At 41.1% G+C, this 20,243-nt stretch overlaps 1 protein-coding gene across 1 annotated transcript in view; it reads left to right on the plus strand.

Annotated features, from left to right (window-relative positions):
* Positions 1-20,243, plus strand: part of Kif14 (kinesin family member 14) — a 73,389-nt gene that overhangs the window by 38,398 nt on the left and 14,748 nt on the right. The window contains exons 17-23 of the mRNA XM_021654326.2: positions 198-345; positions 1,010-1,162; positions 3,623-3,749; positions 5,783-5,876; positions 6,497-6,629; positions 14,708-14,808; positions 20,054-20,148. Of these exons, the coding sequence (XP_021510001.1) occupies positions 198-345; positions 1,010-1,162; positions 3,623-3,749; positions 5,783-5,876; positions 6,497-6,629; positions 14,708-14,808; positions 20,054-20,148 (851 nt within the window). The remainder of the gene's footprint in view (positions 1-197; positions 346-1,009; positions 1,163-3,622; positions 3,750-5,782; positions 5,877-6,496; positions 6,630-14,707; positions 14,809-20,053; positions 20,149-20,243) is intronic.

Here is a 20,243-nt window from a genome sequence, read left to right on the forward strand (position 1 = left end):
AATTATATTTTCATCTTGTTTTATTTTTTATATGGACTCATTTCAAAACCAGTGAAAAATTTGAAAACACTGTAGAATGCCAGAAATTAAATTTTAAGATTTAAATGTTATTTTAATATAAAACATTTTAGTATAACTAAAGGCTGCTCAGGTATATAAAATATTCAATGTTCTAAAAATACCTTGCTACTTTGTAGACTTGAAGCAGAAATAAAAGATGCCCAGTTGAAGGCAAAGGAAGAAATGATGCAAGGAATTCAAATTGCCAAAGAAATGGCTCAACAAGAGCTTTCGTCCCAGAAAGCTGCATATGAAAACAGAATCCGAGCCCTGGAAGCAGAGCTGGTGAGAGTGGTGTGTGTGGCCTCTCCTCAGAGTTCCCCAGAGTTGTGTGGGACTGAATGGAGTGCCTCTGGCAGGGAGCTCAGTTGGTAGAGTGAGTTAGCATCCATGCAGCCCTGGGTGTGGTCTACAAACTAGGTGTGGTGATGCAAGCCCCAGCAACTGAGTGGTGGAGGCAGGAGGATTGGGAGTTCAAAGACATCTTTAGTTACAAAGTAAGTTCAAGGCTAGCCTGGGATACATGAGATGAGACAGTCTTAAAAGGGGGGGAGATCCTTAAAATGGAGCTAGAGGAGTATCTGATACTAAGGTTAGAGCTATGTTTCTAGGTAACAAGTTCATGGTAGATCTTGGCTGCTGGGAGAAGAAAATAGACTTTTCTCCACCAACACAGGAGTTGTGGCTCCTCATGGTGACTCAGTGGTAAGCTTTTAGCCCCAGAAACCCCTTTTAGAGGACACGGCCCCCAAAGTTGGACTAATGACATTCTGCTTGGCTAGATTACTTATGCTGTGTGAAGTGGAGTGCCCCAGGTCAACTCGCTGTGGTGACTCCTGTTCACTGATTACCAGGGGAAACTACACCCTACCTAGGGCCACTGTTTTTGAAAAATTGCTCTGCATTTTTGCCTGAGTTAATTCTTATCAATGTTAATAAATTAATAAAGAGGGAAGAGTCTGAAAGAAAGAAAATGGAGGAAATGAATAACCAAAAAGCTAGTCACAAAATTGAAGAGCTGGAAAAAGCAAAGCAGCATCTTGAACAGGAAGTGTACGTGAACAGAAGGCGGCTGGAGATGGAGACCTTGGCTACAAAGCAGGTAACTCAAGTGTTAGCAGGCGCTGCTGTCTGAGGGGAGCTGCCTTTGATGAAAGAGTCACCAGGCCTCTAGGAGAGAACAGCTCCTGCTGGCTTGTGCCCGGTCTGCTCACGCACCATCCCACAGACACGTTGGAAGGCATACAGCCCTGTTTTTAGTTCCATTCTAGGCTTTTCTTTTTCTGTGTCTACAATTGCCCTGTTGTCAGTCGTGCTAAATAATATTCACAAGGAAATGGTACCAGGGCCCAAAATGTGGTAGGAAGAAAGGCAAATCCTTTACATTGGGCCACGTCCTGGTAGAGCAGTCATTTCCTAGAACTCAGGGTAGAGTTTTTGATACCTACTTCTTCAGTCCTGATGAGGACAAAGACAATTTTCTGGGGCCAACATGAAAAGGCCAAGTTTATAGAACTGAAAGATAAAACCTGAGCGTTAGTGTTACCATGTATGAATGTTTTGGCTGCATGTGTGTGTATCAAGTGTGTGCCCAAAAAGGGTTCATAAGAGGGTACCAGATCCCCTAAAGCTGGAGGTACAGATGGTGGTGAGCCACTGTGTGGGTGCTGGGAATAGAGCCCAGTCCTCAGGAAGAGCAGCCGGTGCTCTTAACTGCCGAGATGCCTCTCTAGCTCCACATGAGTGGTTCTTGGAGTATGTTCCCTGGATGAGAAGCGTCTACTAGAAGCCTGGTAGAAATACAAATTCTGGGGCGGCAGAGATGGTCTGACACTCATGTAGACCAGGCTGGCCTCCAACTTGTGGAAATTTGCCTCTGCCTCCCAGGTGCTGGTATAAAGTATGTGCCGCAGTGTCCATCAGGTCCTTGTCTCTTGATCCTAAGATTGTGTTGGGAGGAAGAGCAGAGCTGAGCTGAGATCAGGGTGGAAGAAAAAGCTCCCGTGCCTCAAGCACTGATCAGATACTGTGCTGTGAGCACACTGCCAGTTTCCTAGGGTGGAGACATCGGGAGCCAAACAGCCATTTAAATCCTGGGAAACACTTCCTAGTTCATGTCTTTTAACTTCAGTCAACAAGTGCTCTTAATTGTCCTTTTTGAGCAGTTTCCCCACCCCTTCTTACCTCTTTATCTACTAGCAATGGGAAGAAAAATCCTAATACATGCCGTTAAAAATCCCTTATGGGGGGCTGGAGAGATGGCTCAGAGGTTAAGAGCACTGGCTGCTCTTCCAGAGGTCCTGAGTTCAATTCCCAGCAACCACATGGTGGCTCACAACCATCTATAATGAGATCTGGTGCTGTGCAGGCAGAACACTATATGTAATAAATAAATAAAATAAATCTTTAAAAAAAAATCCTTATGATGGGCCAGTGAAGTGGCTCAGCAGGCAAAGAGTTTGCCACTCAAGCCTGGTGACCTGAATTTGATCCCTGGAACCCACATAAAGGTGGGAGGGGAGAACCCACTCTACACAGTTGTCCTCCAGCCTCCACATATGCACTTAGTGTATGGCATCCCCACAAACGCAAGTTTGAGGCTTAGTCTACAAAGTCCAGAACAGCTAGGGCTACACAGAGAAACCCTATCTCAAAAAACTTAAAAAAAAAAAATCCTAATGATTTTATGAAGAAAATCATTAAGAAAGTTTATAAATCAGTTATTTTGGTTTTCCTAGAATCACTTTGTAGACGAGGCTAGCCTCAAACTTACAGAGATCTCCCTGCCTCTGCCTCCCTGATTGCTGGGATTATGGATGTGTGCCACTGTGCCTAACTTAACCATGTATTGTTAATGAAAGTATGATAAGATGAAATTTTATTATAGTGTTACAATGGGGGGGGTACACATGTGTTCGTGCTCATATACATTTATGGTATGCCTGCCCATGTGGGCATAGTATGTAGAAGCTAGAGGTTGACATCCGATGTCTTCCTGGGTCTCTTCTCTACCTTACCTGTGGAGGCAGGGTCGTTCACTGAACCTGGAACCTGCTGTTTTTCACAGGGCTGGCTGGCCAGTGAGCTTCAGCAGTCTGCTGTCTTCTTCCTATGGTGCTAGGGTTACGTCTGCTACAACCCACATTCTCAGATTTTCATGGGGATGCCGGAGATGCAAACATAATCCTCATACAGTGCAGCAAGTCCTCTGCCTGCCGAGCTGTTTCCCCAGCCCCTGCTAACCTGTTTCTTTAAACAGTTTATTTGTGTGTATAAGTCATGGTGCACATGCGGAGGTCAGAGCACAACTTTTGGGATTGATTCTCTCTTTCCACCATGTGAGTCCTTGGATTGAACTCAGGTTATCAAGTGTTGGTGGCAAGCACCATTTTGCTGGCTTGACTAATCTGATTTTTAAAAAGATTTCCCTGTGTATATGTAAAATAAGTAACATGGTGTTATAAGATATATATATAGACAGCAAAATGACTAGTATGGTGAACATATCCAGCCTCTCTGATTGTATAAATTCTCTCTGCTTGTCCTCATGCATCTTCATTAGGCTTTAGAAGATCATAGAATCCGCCATGCAAGGATCCTAGAAGCTTTAGAAATTGAAAAGCAAAAAATCGCTAAAGAAGTACAAAATCTTCAGGAGAATCGGGGAAACAGGGATAAAACCTTTACAAGTGAGTACGTAGAAGTTCTGTATCTTATAGGTGCTGAAGTTTTAGCTGCCTTTACATATTTAAAGTGCATGGCTGAGGATATGCTGTAGTGGAAAAGTGTCTGGATTTAATCCTTTGTGCCAAATAGATAAATACCTAAGTAAATAAATAAGGCTTTATTCTAGATGCTGGTTTTTGTATGTAAATATATTTGTGTGAATGGTTTAGAAATACTCAGTTTTTAGAAGCTCTATCAGTCCTGTAGACTGTGTTCCCTGCCCCCATATTAACTTGTTGAAACTGTAGCTTCAAATGAGGCGTTCTTCTATTTCTGTGAAAGATGCCACTGGACTTTTGATAAGGATCACACTGAATCTAGATTGCTTTAACCGGTGTAGTTCTGTTAACAACGTTTACTCTTCTAATGCATGAACACCGTGTCTTTCTATTTATTTGTGCCCAGTTTCTTTCATCAAAGTCAGGCAGTTTTTCAGTATACAGATCTTCTATTTCTTTGGTGAAATTTGTTCTTGAGTATCACATTGCTTTCAGTACTGATGTGTGTGAGAGTGCTGGTGCCCAGTCTGAGGCTCTTGTGCCAGCACAGGCAAGCACTTCACTGCTGAGCTACACCCACAGCTCTGCTGTTATTGTGAATGGCTTGTTCATAGTGTCATTTCAGTGCATAGAAACACAATCGCTCTTTTATACCTCACACTTGTTTTAGTGGATTCTTTAGTGGCCTCTCTCATCTCTACATAGACAATTTTATTCCTTTTCATTTTGCTTCCATTTCTTCCCCTTGTCAGTTTCTCTGGCAACGACTCAATACTTTGTTGAACAGAAGTGTCAAGAGTGGGCCTCTTTACCTTGCTCCGGGTCTTCGAGGGAAAGCTTTCATCACCATTGAAGACTGATGGTGAAGATTACTTGTGCGATAAAGCATAGCTTTTTTTTTTTGACATAGCATAGAGAAAATATGTATGATAACACCCTGTATTTAGGGAAGAGCCGTAACTCAGTGGTAGGAATGTACCTGGCATGTGAAAAGCTGTGAGGTAAATCTCCAGCACTACGGGCAAAAGCTTAACCTTACAGCATGACATGAAAATGGAAAGGTAAACTAAATTGCTCTTCTTTTCCTTTGGTTATTTAGAGTGTGTGTACATTTGATGAAAAAGGTGTTTCTCTGTGGGAAACCCTTCATACCCTTTTTTACTTTTGCATTTGTCTAGAAAATTTAAAAGGTGTGTAGTTCTTTATAAATTAACCTATGGTATATCTTACTTGATGATTTAGAAAGATTAGATATTAAAGAAATGAGGGGGGACTTAGAATAATTTTGGGCTGGTGAGATCATTCAGCATATAGGAGTGCTGGCTGCCATGTTTGGTGACCTAAATTGGTCAGGCCCCACACCGTGAAAAGAGAACCAACTCCCACAACTTGTCCTCTGACCTGTATGTGCACATCATTTTCATGCTCCCCTACCCCCAGTAAATAAAACATAAAAATAAAATAAAAAGGAAAATGTCTTTCAGCATAATAGAGGAAAAGGTAATAGGGTGTTTCTGTCTTCCAGTATGCCTTTTCTCTGTTTTATACCATTCCTCCACATACCAGACTTTATGTAAAGACTAGCTTGGCTTTTAAGAATTGAAGAAAAATTACTGAAACATTGCTCTTGCTCTTCTCTTGTGATACAGGGTTAAAATCACTCACTCAATGTAATTTTAAAAATATTTTTAATATTATTTTGCTTTTATAAATAGGGTGTTTTGCCTACATGTTTATCTGTGTGCCACATGTATGCTTGGTACTCACAGAGGCCAGAAGAAGGTGTCAGGTCCCTAGAGAACCAGTTACAGATGGTTGTGAGCTGCCGTGTGTGTGCTGGGAGTTAAACCTGGATCCTTTGGAAGGACAGCCACTAGTCTCGACCACTGAGCCCTCTTTCCAGCCCCTAATGTCAGCACTTTTATGAAATTATTCTAAGTGATATATGCTTGTGATCAAACATGCATTTTGGTTCTAATTTGTATGCTCTGTGTTAGTTCAGCCAAATTGGAGCTCCATGAAACTCTCCATGATGATTCAGGAAGCCAATGCCATCAGTGACAAATTTAAAAAATATTATGTTTTTGCCAGGTGAGTAGTTTTTACACTCGTTGACCTGTACGTGTTTGTTTGTTGTTGTGTTTTTTTTTTTTTTTAGTCTAAGTTTCTCTGAAGTCTATAAAGTAGTCTCTTTCTAGGAAAGAACAGATACCAGAATCCCTGATACAGAGGCTTTAAATTTCCTTATTTAAGAATTACTGGTTTTTCTTTTGTATTTAAATTCTGTTTATCTGCATTCCATTTTTATTTTATTTTGGGGGACTAGAGATTGAATCCATGGCCTCATGTCTGCTATGCATGTTCTGTGTAACTAAACCACACTACCCAATCTTGCATTCCAGTTTTTAAAAAAGATTTACTTATTTATATTGTGTGTGTATAATATATATGCATATATAATGTATTATAATGTCTATGTGTGTGCCTGTCTGAGTTTATGTGCACAGTGGCCACTGGAGGCCAGAACTGGGTGTCAGGGCCCCTGGAATGGGAGTTACAGGTGGTTGCAAACAAGTCAATATGGGTGCTTGAACCCAAACTCGAGTCCTCTGGAAGAGCAGGATGTGCTCTTTGCCACTAAGTTGTACCTCTGGTCCCATAAGTATTTTTTTAGGTTAACCATTTTCTTTGGCTTTTTTTTTTTTTTTCAGACATGATACATCATCAGACAAAGGTCGTTCTGATACTTCTGTTCGAGTTCGTAACCTGCAGCTTGGGATCTCAACTTTCTGGAGTCTGGAAAAGTTTGAATCTAAACTCGCAGCAATGAAAGAGCTTTATGAGGTTTGTGATAATAAAATTTCTGTAAGCTTTTTAAAAAAACTATTTACTTACATGTGTTGTGTGTTTTGCGTGCATGAATGTGTATGTGCACATGTGTGCCTGGTACCCTCAAAGGCCAGGAAAAGGGTGTTGGATCCCCTGGAATTGGAGTTAGGTACAAAGGGATGTGGGTCAACAATGTGTGTCCTAGGAGCTGAATCCATGTCCTCTGGAAGAGCAGCCTGTTAGGGATGTTTTTATAAAAACTGTTGATTTCTCTCTTAACCTGGCTATCATGCAAATTATTGAAACCCTACTATCTCATTTTAACAAGCTTCACAGCAAAAGAACTGAGCAGTTTTAGCTCTATTCTTAACCCTCTAAGCTAATTTGGCTTCCTCCCAGTGTGCATCATAGAGATACTTGCACTTTGTAGCTTTACTGTTCCTTTGCTCCACTCATCTGGTCCCTCCTGGACATCTGCCATAGGCGAATCCCCTACTTCCTCTTCTAACTCCTCCTTCCCTGGCTGGCAGAAAGTCCAGCCCTATTCTCTCCCCTGCTCAGCAACTGGCTGTAAGCTGCTTTATTGGCATATTAGGGGACGACTGGGAAAAAGTGTTTCTACAACAGTGAGACAGGAGATTCTCAGAACAAGGATTGCAACCAGATGCGGGGGAGGGGTTGCGTAGAAATCACAGTAACCATATGCCTACAGACAGCCAGTGTTTTTAAATGAGCCATCTCTTCAGCTCCTCTCTAAACTTTTAAAAGCTCATGGCTATGGTCATGAGCATGCTTATGATCACAGCACTTGAGATGCAGAGGCAGAAAGATCAGGAGTTCATGGCCCACCTCAATTGCTATTGAGTTTGAGGTCAGACTGGTTTGTATGAGACCCTGTCAAGCTCTCCACTTCTCCCAAATAAAATAAAATCTAGAAATGACATATCTTATTAAATAAAAGGAAGTCCATCAGTTACTGAGATCCCCAGAATTAACAGCTTTGGGAATCTGCTTTCCTTGTGAGTGCCAGTGGAGTTTTACTGGTTTGCTTCAACATAGTTTAAGTGTGACAGTGATTAAGTGCTGAGTCTGTTGTAACTGTGTGCCTTACAAGCTTTGCCTTTAGGCTCCAGGGAAGATAGACATAGAGCAAGTCATATGATTTAAAATTATCCCCTTGTGCCTAACAAATGTATGCTTTTACATATTTTCTCATTGTTGTCTTATGGGTGTTTCCAATTGTGGCTTTCATTGATCACAATTAAAACCATCTTTTATGTTATTTTTAACATCTGCTTTCTTGCCTTATATTTTCCAAAATGGTAACAAAATATTATAGTTTTTGTTTGCTGTACTTTGATCCTATACATTATTGCTTGCTGTAAGTATTGCCACAAAGTAATGTTAGGAATTTGCTTGGCTTGTATTTAGTAACTAGTGAAGCTGAGGTTTAACTTTGTTTCTTTATGGTAAAGTATCTTTTGACTTCTTTCAGTTTTCCCAAATAGGGCCTCATTCCATCACCCTGGCCGGCCTGAAAATCGCAGTGTATACCAGTCTGGCCTAAAACCCTAAAACCAGGGTCACCTCTTTCTTCTTCTGAGGCTGGGGTTGTACGCATATGCTACCAGGCCATATTTTGTTCTCGATGTATTTAGTTAATAAGTGGCTTTTGGTTTTTGTTCTATTAACTCAATTTAGTCTTGGTTATGTTATTTTTTTCACGGTGTGGTGTACAGGTGTGTGTGTGTGTGTGTGTGTGTGTGTGTAATTGGATGTACATGAAGGTGTGTGGGTGGATTTTGATGTTCCTTGATCTCGCCACCTTATTTTGGGGGGATAGGGTCTGTAATGACCTGGAGCTCATCAGTTCAGCTAAGGTAGGTGGCTGTTGAGCTCCAGGGACCTGCCTGACTGCTTCTCCAGTGCTGAGGTTATGGATACACACCGATGTGCCCAGTGTTGAGTATGCAGATTCAGGTTTTAGTGCTGGGATTAGCACACATTTAACTGACCGAGCCATTTCCCCAGTTCCACGTGGCTTTCTATTGGCTTATTTTGTTGTGAGATAGAATCTCATACAGCATACATTAGGCTTGAACTTGGCATATAGCTAAAATGACCCTAAGCTCCTAACCCTCCTGCCTGTTGGGATTAGAAGGGTTCACCAGCACATCTGACTAGGACATTTTTAATTCAGAGAGTTTACTGGGCCATTGTTCAGTCCTCTACATTTTTATTTTAAGGTTTCTATCTTTGAGTCAAATAAACACTGAGACTGGAGGAATGGCTCAGTGGTTAAGAGCTCATACTATTCTTGCAAGGACCCAAGTTCTCCTCCACCACCCACCGTGGGTGGCTCACAGCCACCTGTAACTCCAGCTCCAGAGGCATCCAAACACTCCTGCCTCCACGGGTAACTGCGCTACTTTCCCCTACATGAGCACACATGCAATTAAAAGTCTTTTTGGTTTTATGAGCCAAGCTCTCTTTAGGTAGCCCTGGCTGTCCTGAAATACAGAAAGATCTTCCATCTGGGATTAAAGGTGTGAGCCACTATGCAGGATTTTTTTTTTTTTTTAAGAAAAACTTCTTATGGCACTTTTGAGGTATATGAACTTTAAGTTATTTTTTCTATATTGTTGTTTATTTACTCCTAAAATAGTAGATTAAATTGTATTAATATTTGTGAAATATCTCACATTTAAATTATGTAGTCACTAGAATTAAATTCTGTGATACTAAGATAATGCTTAAAATATTATGAAAATATTGTATGTTAAAGGCTAGAGGATTTTGTCATAACTTTAATTTGTGAATTACTTAATCAAAAGTAAAGATAATTAACTCAGTCTAGAAGATAAGACAAAGGAAAGCAAGTAAAAGTAAAAAGTAAAAAGAAAAAAAGGAATAACTAATGAATTCGATCTTTGGAGACTTGAAGAGACATGTGATTTTAAGAAAGATGGCATTTATTGTAATCTTAGCACTCAGGAACCCAAGGGGTTCAATGTTATCCTTAGCCATATAGAAAGTAAAAGGCTGGATACAAAGTGAATTAGCAGTAATTAATATAAAAAAAATAAAAAATAAAATTTAAAAAAGAAAGTAAAAGGCTAACAGAGTATGAGACCCTGTCTCAAAAAATAAAAGAATGAAACAAAGAATGATATTTAAATTAAGATTAAAAGTTGAGTTTAAAAAAATTATATCATCAACAAAAATTTATGCTATTTTTACATTTATTTACTCTTACGGTATTTATTTGTGTGTGTATAAGAGAGAGACAGATGGAGGGTGGATGCAAGGATCAGAAGACAACCTGGGAGAGTTGCTCTCCTTGTCCTCCCTAAACCACAGGTCCTGGGACTTCACAGCAAGTGCCTGGACCTGCTGAGGCCCCAGCGGTCCCTGCTTGCTTTTTTTGTTTTGTTTTGTTTTTGTATTTTTAGGTTATGAAGTGATGTGTTTCATTAGAGCATTTCCATGCATGTATTACTCTACTTTGTCCTCATTCATCCCTCTGCCCTTTCTGTCTCTCGGGGCTCCCTGTGGCTGTCTCCCATCCCTCAGATCTTCTGTGTTTTTGTGTCACTTGAGTTCCATCACTTTCTCTTCCTCCTCATGATCCCCCATCACACACATGTAAACACACGTAATTTTAGATGTAAGTTCCCCATATAAAAGAAAACAACTAAATACCATTGCCTTTCTGGATCTGATTTATTTTGCTTAACATAATGATTTCCATTGCCATTCATTTTTCTGCGAATGTTATGATTTCAGTGTTCTGACAGATGCTTAAAATCCATTATGCAATATACCACAGTTTCTTTATACAGTCATCTTTTGATGGACATCTGGGCTAGTTTCCATGTTCTGGTTATTGTGAGACTGTAAACATTCTAACAATAAGCATGGATATTGAAGTATCTCTAAGGCCTTAGAGCTCTTCTTATGCTATTTATTTGATAGTCTTCTAGAGAGGAAAGACATTCTAAGAAAAGATAAATCATAAAAGCTGGCTTAATGGAAGAACAGCCATGTAATAATTTTAAAAGTTTGTCACTGAAGTAGATTCTAAAAACGGCAGTTAAAAAAATAGGTAGGAGCTGGATGTGATAGCTCACCTGCACTTAGGAAGCTAAGGGTATTAGATCAGTGGTTTAGGGCGAGCCTGTGCTAAATAGGGAATGGTCTGAACACTTGAGAACGTGGCTCAAAAAAAACTAAAAACAAAATAGAATGAACAGGCTTTGGGGGGATACAGAGGGATTTTAAAAAGATCGTAGTTTTAGTTAGCTTTATGAGCACACACTTTCAGAGTGCCAGAGAAAAGATAAGCCCTGCTCTGTGGGAAGCATTGTAGAACCAGTCACAATTAATCTTATGGTGCTTAGAGTAACTAAAAAACAAACATAAGAACTGCGTGGTGGCGCACACCTTTAATCCCAGCATTTGGGAGACTGAGGCAAGCGGATCTGAGTTTGAGGTCTACATAGCCAGTTCCAGGCCAGCCAGGGATACATAGAGAGTCCCTATCACATACACACACAAAAAAAAAAACAAAACTTCAGAGCAACCACTACCTCCAAAAACCAATGAAAGGGCTAAAAATGTAACTCAGATTACAAACCAATCTTAATATGAGCACAACTAGAACCTAGAACGATCCTAAATGAAACCCACCAAACCAAGCCTGTGCATGTTTCTTTTTGTTATTGTTTTTAAAAAACAAACAACCCAACAACTTCTACTGTGAGCAGGCAGCGTTTATTCCAGGGAAGCAAAGTGTATTCTTCTGCGGCGTTTTTGAACATACATGTGCTTTGCCTGTGTGTGTATGTGCACCACTTGCATGCCTGCTGCCCTCAGGATTCAGAAGCGGGCATCATGTCTCCTGGAACTGGGGCTGTAAATGATTGTGAGGTGTCAGGTAGGTGCTGGGATCCAAGCCCAGGTCCTCTGCAAGAGCAGCAAGCGCCCTCAACCACTGAGCCAACCTTCCAGCCCAACAAAGTGTAAAGTGTTATGTCAGAGCAGTGACAGTATTTCTCTCTACATGATGGGCTTGTGGGTGGTTTTCCTTCCCATTTGTGTTTATACTTATTAATAATTCCTGATGTTACCATAATAAATATGAACGAATGTATTTGAAACAGCATTGAAGGCATTTGATCATTCTTGCCCTGTTATACACACTAAACCCACTATGTAGCTCACTGTTTGACTGACTTCCTGCTTTTAAGCAGTCATCGTTCTTCACTTACTTTTTACATGCGAATGAATTAAACTTGTAGTGTCTAGGTAGAATTTTAATTGGGATTGCTTAAATATCTAATGTATAGGTTATTATGAGTATATTCAACCAAGAAGTGATTGCTGTGTGTGTGCATGTGTGTGTACGTGTGTGTGTGTTTAGGGGATGGAATACAGGACCCTCACACACATTAAGCAAGCAGTTTATCACTGAACTATTTCTCTAGGCCAGTTATTTTATCTCTTCGTTGAGGTTTTACTGTTAACTGTCTCTTCTAAATTCAAGTGGTTTTTAAAAATTTTTTGTTGTTTATAACTTATTTTATTTTTATTTATATATTTATGTGCTTTTGTGTTATATGTGCACATGTGTGTGGCCAGAAGGTATCCAGTCCCCTGGAACTGGAGTTCATAGCACCAAACATGGGTGTTGGGAATAGAACTTAGGTGCTCTGAAAGAGCCGGAAGCTCCCCTTAACCTCTGAGCCATCTCTCCAGCTCCCTAAATTTATTATTATTTTTCTGTTTGTGTGTGTGTCTATGTAAGCCATAGGACAGCCTTAGTGTTGGTCCTCAGGCACTATCCATTTTTCCCTTTTTTTTTTTTTTTTTTTGTCCTAGAATTTACTATACAGACTATGCTGTAATCCCAGCTCTGGTATTACAAGCATATGCTGTCACATCCTGCATTTTTTACATAGGTTCTGGGACTCAAACTCAGTTTGAGTCACTCCCCAGTCCAGGTTGCTATTTTTGAAGAATTTAATACTTTTTGTTGTTTTTATAAGACTTATTTAATTCCAGTATCAAGCAATTGCAGGGGCTTTACTGTTGTTTTGGTTAGTTTTTTAGGGTAGCAATTCAAAATATTGGTTTTTAGGTTGGCATACAAAATCATGGATTTTAAAATGTCACCTGCATACATGTTTTTATTATAATTTATGATTGGTTTTTAATTTGATCAATCATATGATATATTAAGACTAATCAAATAAGCTGGTGATGGTGGCACACACCTTTCATCCCAGCACTTGGGAGGCAGAGACAGATGGATCTCTGAATTCCTTCTGGTCTATAGAGGAAGTTCCAGGGTAGCCAGGGCTACACAGAGAAACCCTGTCTCCAAAAACAAAACAACTTCCTGAACAGAACACCAACAGCACAGGCTCTGAGATCAACAACCAATAAATGGGACCTCATGAAACTGAAAAGCTTCTGTAAAGCAAAAGACACTGAAAAAAACGACAGCCTACAGACTAGGAAAGGATCTTCACCAACCCTATATCTGACAGAGGGTTAATATCCAGAATATATAAAGAACTCAGGAAGTTAAACAGCAACAAACCAAGTAATCCAATTAAAAAATGGGGTATAGAGCTAAACAAAATTCTCTGTAGAGAAATATTGAATGGAGAGAAACACTTAAAGAAATGTTCAACATCCTTAGTCATCAGGGAAATGCAAATCAAAATGACCCCAAGACTTCACCTTACACCCATCAGAATAGCTAAGATGAATAACTCAAGTGACAACACATGCTGGAGAGGACGTGGAGAAAGGGGAACCCTCCTCCACTGCTGGTGGGAATGTAAACTTATACAACCACTTTGGAAATCAATCTGGCACTTTCTCAGACAATTAGGAATACTGCTTCCTCAAGATCCAGCTGTACCACTCCTAGGCATATATCCAAAAGATGCTCAAATACACAGCAAGGACATTTGCTCAAGCATGTTCATAGCAGCTTTGTTCGTAATAGCCAGAATCTGAAAACAACCCAGATGTCCCTTAACTGAGGAATGGATACAGAAAGTGTGGTACATTTACACAATGTACTCAGCAATTGAAAACAAGGAAATCATGAAATTTGCAGGCAAATGGTAGGAACTAGAAAAGACATCCTGAGTGAGGTATCCCAGAAGCAGAAAGACACACATGGTATATACTCACTTATAAGTAGATATTAGACATATACTATAGGATAAGCATACAAAAATCTGTATACCTAAAGAAGCTAAGCAAGAAGGAGGACCCTGGGTAAGATGCTCAATCCTCATTCAGAAAGGCAAACAGGATAGACCTCAGAAGATGGAGAAAACAGGGAACAGGACAAGAGCCTACCACAGAGGGCCTCTGAAAGATTCTACCCAGCAGGGTATTGAAGCAGATGCTGAGACTCATAGCCAAACTTTGGGCAGAGTGCAGAGAATCTTAGGAAAGAAGGGGGAGATGAAAGACTTAGAGGGGACAGGAACTCCATAAGGAGAGCAACAGAACCAAAAAAATCTGTGCCCAGTGGGTCTTTCCTGAGACTGGTACTCCAACCAAGGACCTGCATGGAGATAACCTAGACCCCCTGCGCAGATGTAGCCCCTGGCAGCTCAGTGTCAAGTGGGTTCCATAATAAGGGGAACAGGGACTGTCTCTGACATGAACTCAATGGCTGGCTCTTTGATCACCTCCTCCCGTGAGGGGGGAGCAGCCTTACCAGAGGAAAGCAATGCAGCCTGATCAGACCTGATAGGCTAGGGTCAGGTGGAAGGGGAGGAGGACCTCCCCTTTCAGTGGTCTCTGGGAGGGGCATGGAAGCAGAAGAGGGAGGAAGGCTGAGATTGGGAGGGGATGACGGAGGGGGCTACAGTTGGAATACAAAGTTAATAAATTGTAATTAATAAAAAATAATTTTTTAAAACATGAAAAACAAAAAAAGACTAATCAGATAACCTGTAATTTGCTAGTTTTATATTTTAAAATAATAAAAATTAAGCTTTTGTACTGAGTTGTAAAACATTTTTTATTCATAATTAACGGAAAGACTATTGTGTTCTTCTTAGAGTAACAGTGGTAACAGGAGCGAGGATGTCTTTTGTGATCCGGAAGATGAGTGGGAACCTGACATTACAAGCACACCAGTTTCTTCCCTTTCTAGAAGGAGGTAAGGTTGTTTTATTATTGCTTTTCTTGCTCTGCGTGTATATAATAGTATATGTTACAGATTTATATAATATATACATACACATATAAAATTACCTTAAGAGGCCTGCTATCATGATGTGTTTGTAATGGGCACCCAGAAATATACCTGGCATTAACATTAGTGATCAAGTTACAGTGCATGGAGTATTACATTGTTTATCAGTTTGCTCTGTGAGCAAAAATGTTCAGTATTTTATTGTGCTGGTTTTAAGAGCAGCCTAGAGTAGCATAAATCTTATTTAAAAGAGAAATAGCTTTTGAGAGCTCAAGAATCCGACATGTTTAAACACGGCCAGGTTAGTTTTAGCATGGGCGCCCCAAAGAGGGCCAGTGCGGCACGGGGCACGACAAGTGTTGTCCATCGAATCTGAAACGTCCATAGTGAGTACATGCTTTTCATGGAAAGTGTAGCTCTGCTTCGATAGCGAGTGTGCAGAGCACAGAGGCAAAGGATACGGAAAAGCATTGACCTGGAACATTTAGCCCTTTTGTTTTGTTTTGCTTTGTTGTTAAAACAAATATTCCTCTGATGGCCACTGTCTGTCATGTCCTAAGGAATCCCAGGTAAGTAAGCTCCACCCTGTCTTCATGAACCAGGCGATGGAGAAAGAGAAGGCACTAGATAAAGACAGAACTGGAGAAGAGAACCATTTTATACATATGTGAGACGCAGAATCAACAGGAATTGGTTATTGATTGTGGGGCTCTGGCAATGGAAAGCTCAGGGCATCTCCTGGTTTTAAGCTGGGGAAAGCAGTATATTTGAGATGGTTATACCTTTCCTATTGGCTGTGATATCTGAGGTTTTCACAGGACGTTAAGTATGTTTAGTCTGGAGTATTGGGTGAGGGAGTTTTCAGGATATGAACATCAGTAGATTGCCCCAGCCGCAGGAGCATTCTTCTTGTGCTCATCAAGAATACTTATGGAGCCTGGTGATGTCACCAAGCATGCCTAGGATCCCAGCATAGAGAAAATTGAGCCAAAAGGCATGAGTTTGAGGCTACCCTATGCAGTATAGTAAGATCCTGTCCTTTTTTTTTTTGGGGGGGGGGGGTGTTGAGACAGGGTTTCTCTGTGTAGACCAGGCTGGCCCTGAACTCAGAGATCTGCCTGCCTTGGCTTCCCAAGTGCTTGGACTAAAGACATGTGCCACCACCACCAGGCAAGATCCTATCTTAAGCAAGCAGCAAACAAGCTCTGCATGATGGCAACACTCAGAGGAGGCTGAGGCAGGAGGATCTCTTTGGGTTCAAGACCTCTACATAGCAAGTTCTGCGACAGCTAGGGCTATATAAACAGTCCCTATATCAAAACAAACAGACAAACCCGCCAGCAAACAGCATTTATTGAGTACTTATAACTACTCAGCACAGATCTCTGAAGTAGATGGTTGCTGTGACCATCCATTTTATAAAAGAAGAAAGATACAGATGGTGGGCTGAGAGCTGGCTCAGCAACCGAGAGCACCGGCTACTCTTTCATAGGATCTGGGTCCCATTCCCAGCACCCATATGGTAGCTCATAACAGTCTGTAATTTCAGTCCCAGGGGATACAATACCCTCACAGACATACATGCAGGCAGGACACCAGTGTACGTATAATAAAAAGTAAATAAATTACATTTTTTTTTTAAAAAAAGTTTGGGACTGGGTAACTTGTCCAAAGTCATAGAGCTGGTAATAGAACGATTGGCTGACTGTGTAGCATGTATTGTCCCCACTGTTCATGAGAAAGAAACGTCTTTCTACTTAAATTTCTTTTTACTTTCTCTCTCTTGCTCGCTCTGTGTGTGTGTGTGTATGTGTGTGTGTGTATGTGTGTGTATGTCACATGTATGGGTGTGCTTCTGGAGTCCAAAAGAGGGAGTAGATTCCCAGGAACTGAAGTTACAGGAAGTTGTGAGTCACCTGGCGAGAGTGCTGGGAATTGAACTCAGATCCTCTGAAAGAGCAATGTGCAGGCTCATTTTTTGTCAACTTGACACAAGCTAGTGTCATTTTGGAAGAGGAAACCTCAACTGGGAAAAATGTCCTCACGTGATTGGCCTATGAGCGAGCCTATGGTGCGTTTTTGTTGTTCTGGGGAGTGTTTATGTTTATGAATGACTGATGTAGGAGGGCCTAGCTCACTGTGGGTGATGCCACCCCTAGGCTAGAGGTCCTGGGTGCTCTAAGAAAGCAGTCTGAGCAGTCTAGTAAGCAGCTCTTCTCCACATCCTCTGCCTCAGCTCCTGTCTCCAGGTTACTGCCCTGTTTGAGTCTCTTTCCTGACCCTTTTCAATGATGAACTCTAACAAGGAAGAGTAAGTGAAAGAGACCCTTTCCTTCCCCAAGCTGCTTTTGGTCATGATGTTTTATCACAACAATAGTAGCCCTGACTGAGATAAGCAGCAACCACTTTGCCTGCTGAGCCATCTCACCAGCCCTTCCACTTAATTTTTATGTTTAATTTTATTTCGTTCAGTTGCAGATCCTGTTCTATTTTAAACCTTTTTGTACTTCAAGCTTCTTGGTCTTGAGCATGTTTACTTTAAGCTTACTTGCATTGCCAGAGATAGAACTACTTTATGACAACAACCTGTTACTTCTCATATTTGCAGCATGTTAATCTCTAGCAAGAGATTGTTGTGACATCACTAGAATGTTCTAAGTGAAGTATGCAGAACAGCTCCACACAGACCCTGAGCCCCATTAATGCAGAGAGCATATATGTATGTGTGTGTGTGTGTGTGTATCTGTATCCCTCAGTGGTAGTATAATGAAAGGTCGCAGACCCTACTTTCAGAGTAGCACACATCCCCAGGCGTTGGTCCCTCAGAGCAGCTGCCATCCTGGCTGCCTGTGTGGTTTCAGCATGGGAGTGATGGTGCAGAGATGTTACAAGGGCCAGAGATGTGTGCAAACCTCTTACTCTGGTGTCTTAGATAGTTATTGGCTTTAACATGCTGTAAAACTTTAGGTCTGAGGTGTAGCTCAGAGGTAAAGCTCTCACCTGACATCACGGGCTCCTATGCATTCAAGCTTCAGTACTGAGAAAGGAATTTTTTTTTTCTTTTGAGAAAGGAATTTTTTATGTGACATTACAGAGAAGAAATAGTTTCTGATCCAACACTGGTAAACAGTGATGTCTACAGGTGATTTGAGACAAACCGCTGTGCTGTGCCACTAATGTGACCTGAGGTTGGTCCTTGAAGGAACTAGATGTATAGATAGGGCTTGAGATAAGAAGGTCAACCTAGTGTAATGATGACCTCCACAAATTTCAACCAGACCAACAAACTGGAGAATGATTTATGAAACCCCTTGGGTTTAGGATTACCACCTTCTTAACAGTAAGAAGTCAGTTCACCGTGAACAGGTATAAGCCATACACTGCAGATCACAACCTGACCACTAATTGGTGAGCACTAATGTTAGGTTGAATGGTAGTAATTTCTCTCTTACATCTGCTGAAGTTTGGGTTAACAATTAAGAAACAAGCAAGTTTAAAATGGGACGCTGAAACCAAAATTTCTTTTCCTATTTTTCAAGAGTTTGAAATTAAGTTTTTTAGACCAGGCATGGTGGCATATGCCCTTAATCCCAGCACTGAGGAAGCAGAGCAGGTGGATCTCTGTGAGCTTGAGGCTGGCCTGGTCTACAGAATGAGTTCCAGGACAGCCAGGGCTGTTGTACTGAGAAACAAACAAACAAAAAACAACAAAATTTAAAAAATTAAAAATTTAAAAAAATTTAGGTGTTTTCATTGATCAAAGATACTCTTGAAAACTTCTGTAATTTAATGCTATTATGTTTTTTAAATGACTTGCTCTTAGTCTGAGACCTTGTGCGTGAAGTTTCAGCCTTCTAAGAATGTTTATGGCAGAGTTACAAACTCCAAGAAGGCCTGCAGCTAATGAAAATGCTGACAGATTATTCTGCAGCTGCTGCTGGCCCTGCTGTACCACAGCTGCTCTGCAATAAAGCAGGCTGGTCTAGCCGCCCGTAAGTCACATGGACTGTTGACAGTTAAAGTAAATTTTTGTCTCAGGTTGAATGAAAACTCTTTGAAAGGAATGTGACAAGCATTTTCTTAGTTTAAATATTGTTTAATGTGACAGTGTCTCAATAATACTTTCCCTAGCTTAACTTACTTTTCTTTTTACCTCTAGAAAAACAAATATTTGGAAGCTGATAGTTTCCCTTTCTTTTCAGTCATATTTCTGTGGTTTAATTTATTTTGTAAGAATTCACAGGGGGCGTTTATATTTGAAACATTTAAGCTTTTGTGGATAGAATACTTTGATTCAACAATCTTTTCAACAAAGAGTATTTTCTTTTGGTGAGTCAACAGCAGTAGAAAGTTTGCTTAGAAAGACAACGAAGGGTTGCCCATATTGAGATGTAGCTAACTGCTCAGGAAGTGTCCTTCTTGCAATGAGCTGGGCTCCGAGTCTAGAAAGGTAGAGAGAGAGGCTGTGTTTTCTAGGCTGAGGGGAAGGCTGAGCAGTAGGGGCAGCAGAGGGAAGTCCCTTCCTCCTGATGGTTCTGCTCTCACAGGCGCGTCTTGCACATGGTCTACTTAGGTGCTTTCTTAAATCCAGATCACGCCCCTGATTAACTCCTCCCCCTAGATAATTCAAGCCGATCCCGGCACAGCTCCCAGCCATTTTTCTTGCCCCCACACTTTGTCCAAAGTATTGGTTCTTGGCATGTTTGCCACCAGCTCTTCCCATGCCTCATGCCTGGATCTCAGATGCTATTCCCTGCTTCCCAAGTCTGCCTGCTTGGCTAAGCCATGCTCATCCCTCAGGGTCATGTTCCAGGAGGCCTTGCCAACTAGCCACACTGCCGAAGCACTCTCTGCCCTTACAGCACTCTTTCACCTGTGTGCCAAGCTTCTCCCACTGGCCAGATGCCGGGTTTCATAGCTGCTGCGGAGCTTAAGTGAGAGCACACAAGAAGTATTTATTCCATTTCATGAACTATATTAGGGCAGAGATTGAAATGAGTTAGTCCTTTCCTTGTTGGAAAGAACACATATGTATGCCTGCGTTAGTATGTTCCCCTATTCCCCTGAGATGAGGGCCTCACATGGGCTACACTGGCCTCAAACCCTCCATCTATGTCAGCCTTCTAAGTGCTGGGATTATGTGTTTCCACAAAGCTGGCAACATTCTTAACATTCCAGTGACTAATCTTACTGTCTATTTTTGGTTCAGGAGCAGAAGTTTGATGAAGAATAGGAGAATTTCTGGTTGTTTGCATGACATACAGGTCCATCCGACTCAGAGTCTGTACTCTTCACATTCATCAGGTAGGCTTTTCTCAGATTATTCATGTAGTAGCAAAATCCCACTCTCCCTTATTCCGGGGGCTTATGAAAATCATTCCATTTCTTTGCAGCTCTGT

The sequence above is a fragment of the Meriones unguiculatus genome, chromosome 11 (genome assembly GCF_030254825.1).
Source record: "Meriones unguiculatus strain TT.TT164.6M chromosome 11, Bangor_MerUng_6.1, whole genome shotgun sequence".
NCBI lineage: Eukaryota > Metazoa > Chordata > Mammalia > Rodentia > Muridae > Meriones > Meriones unguiculatus.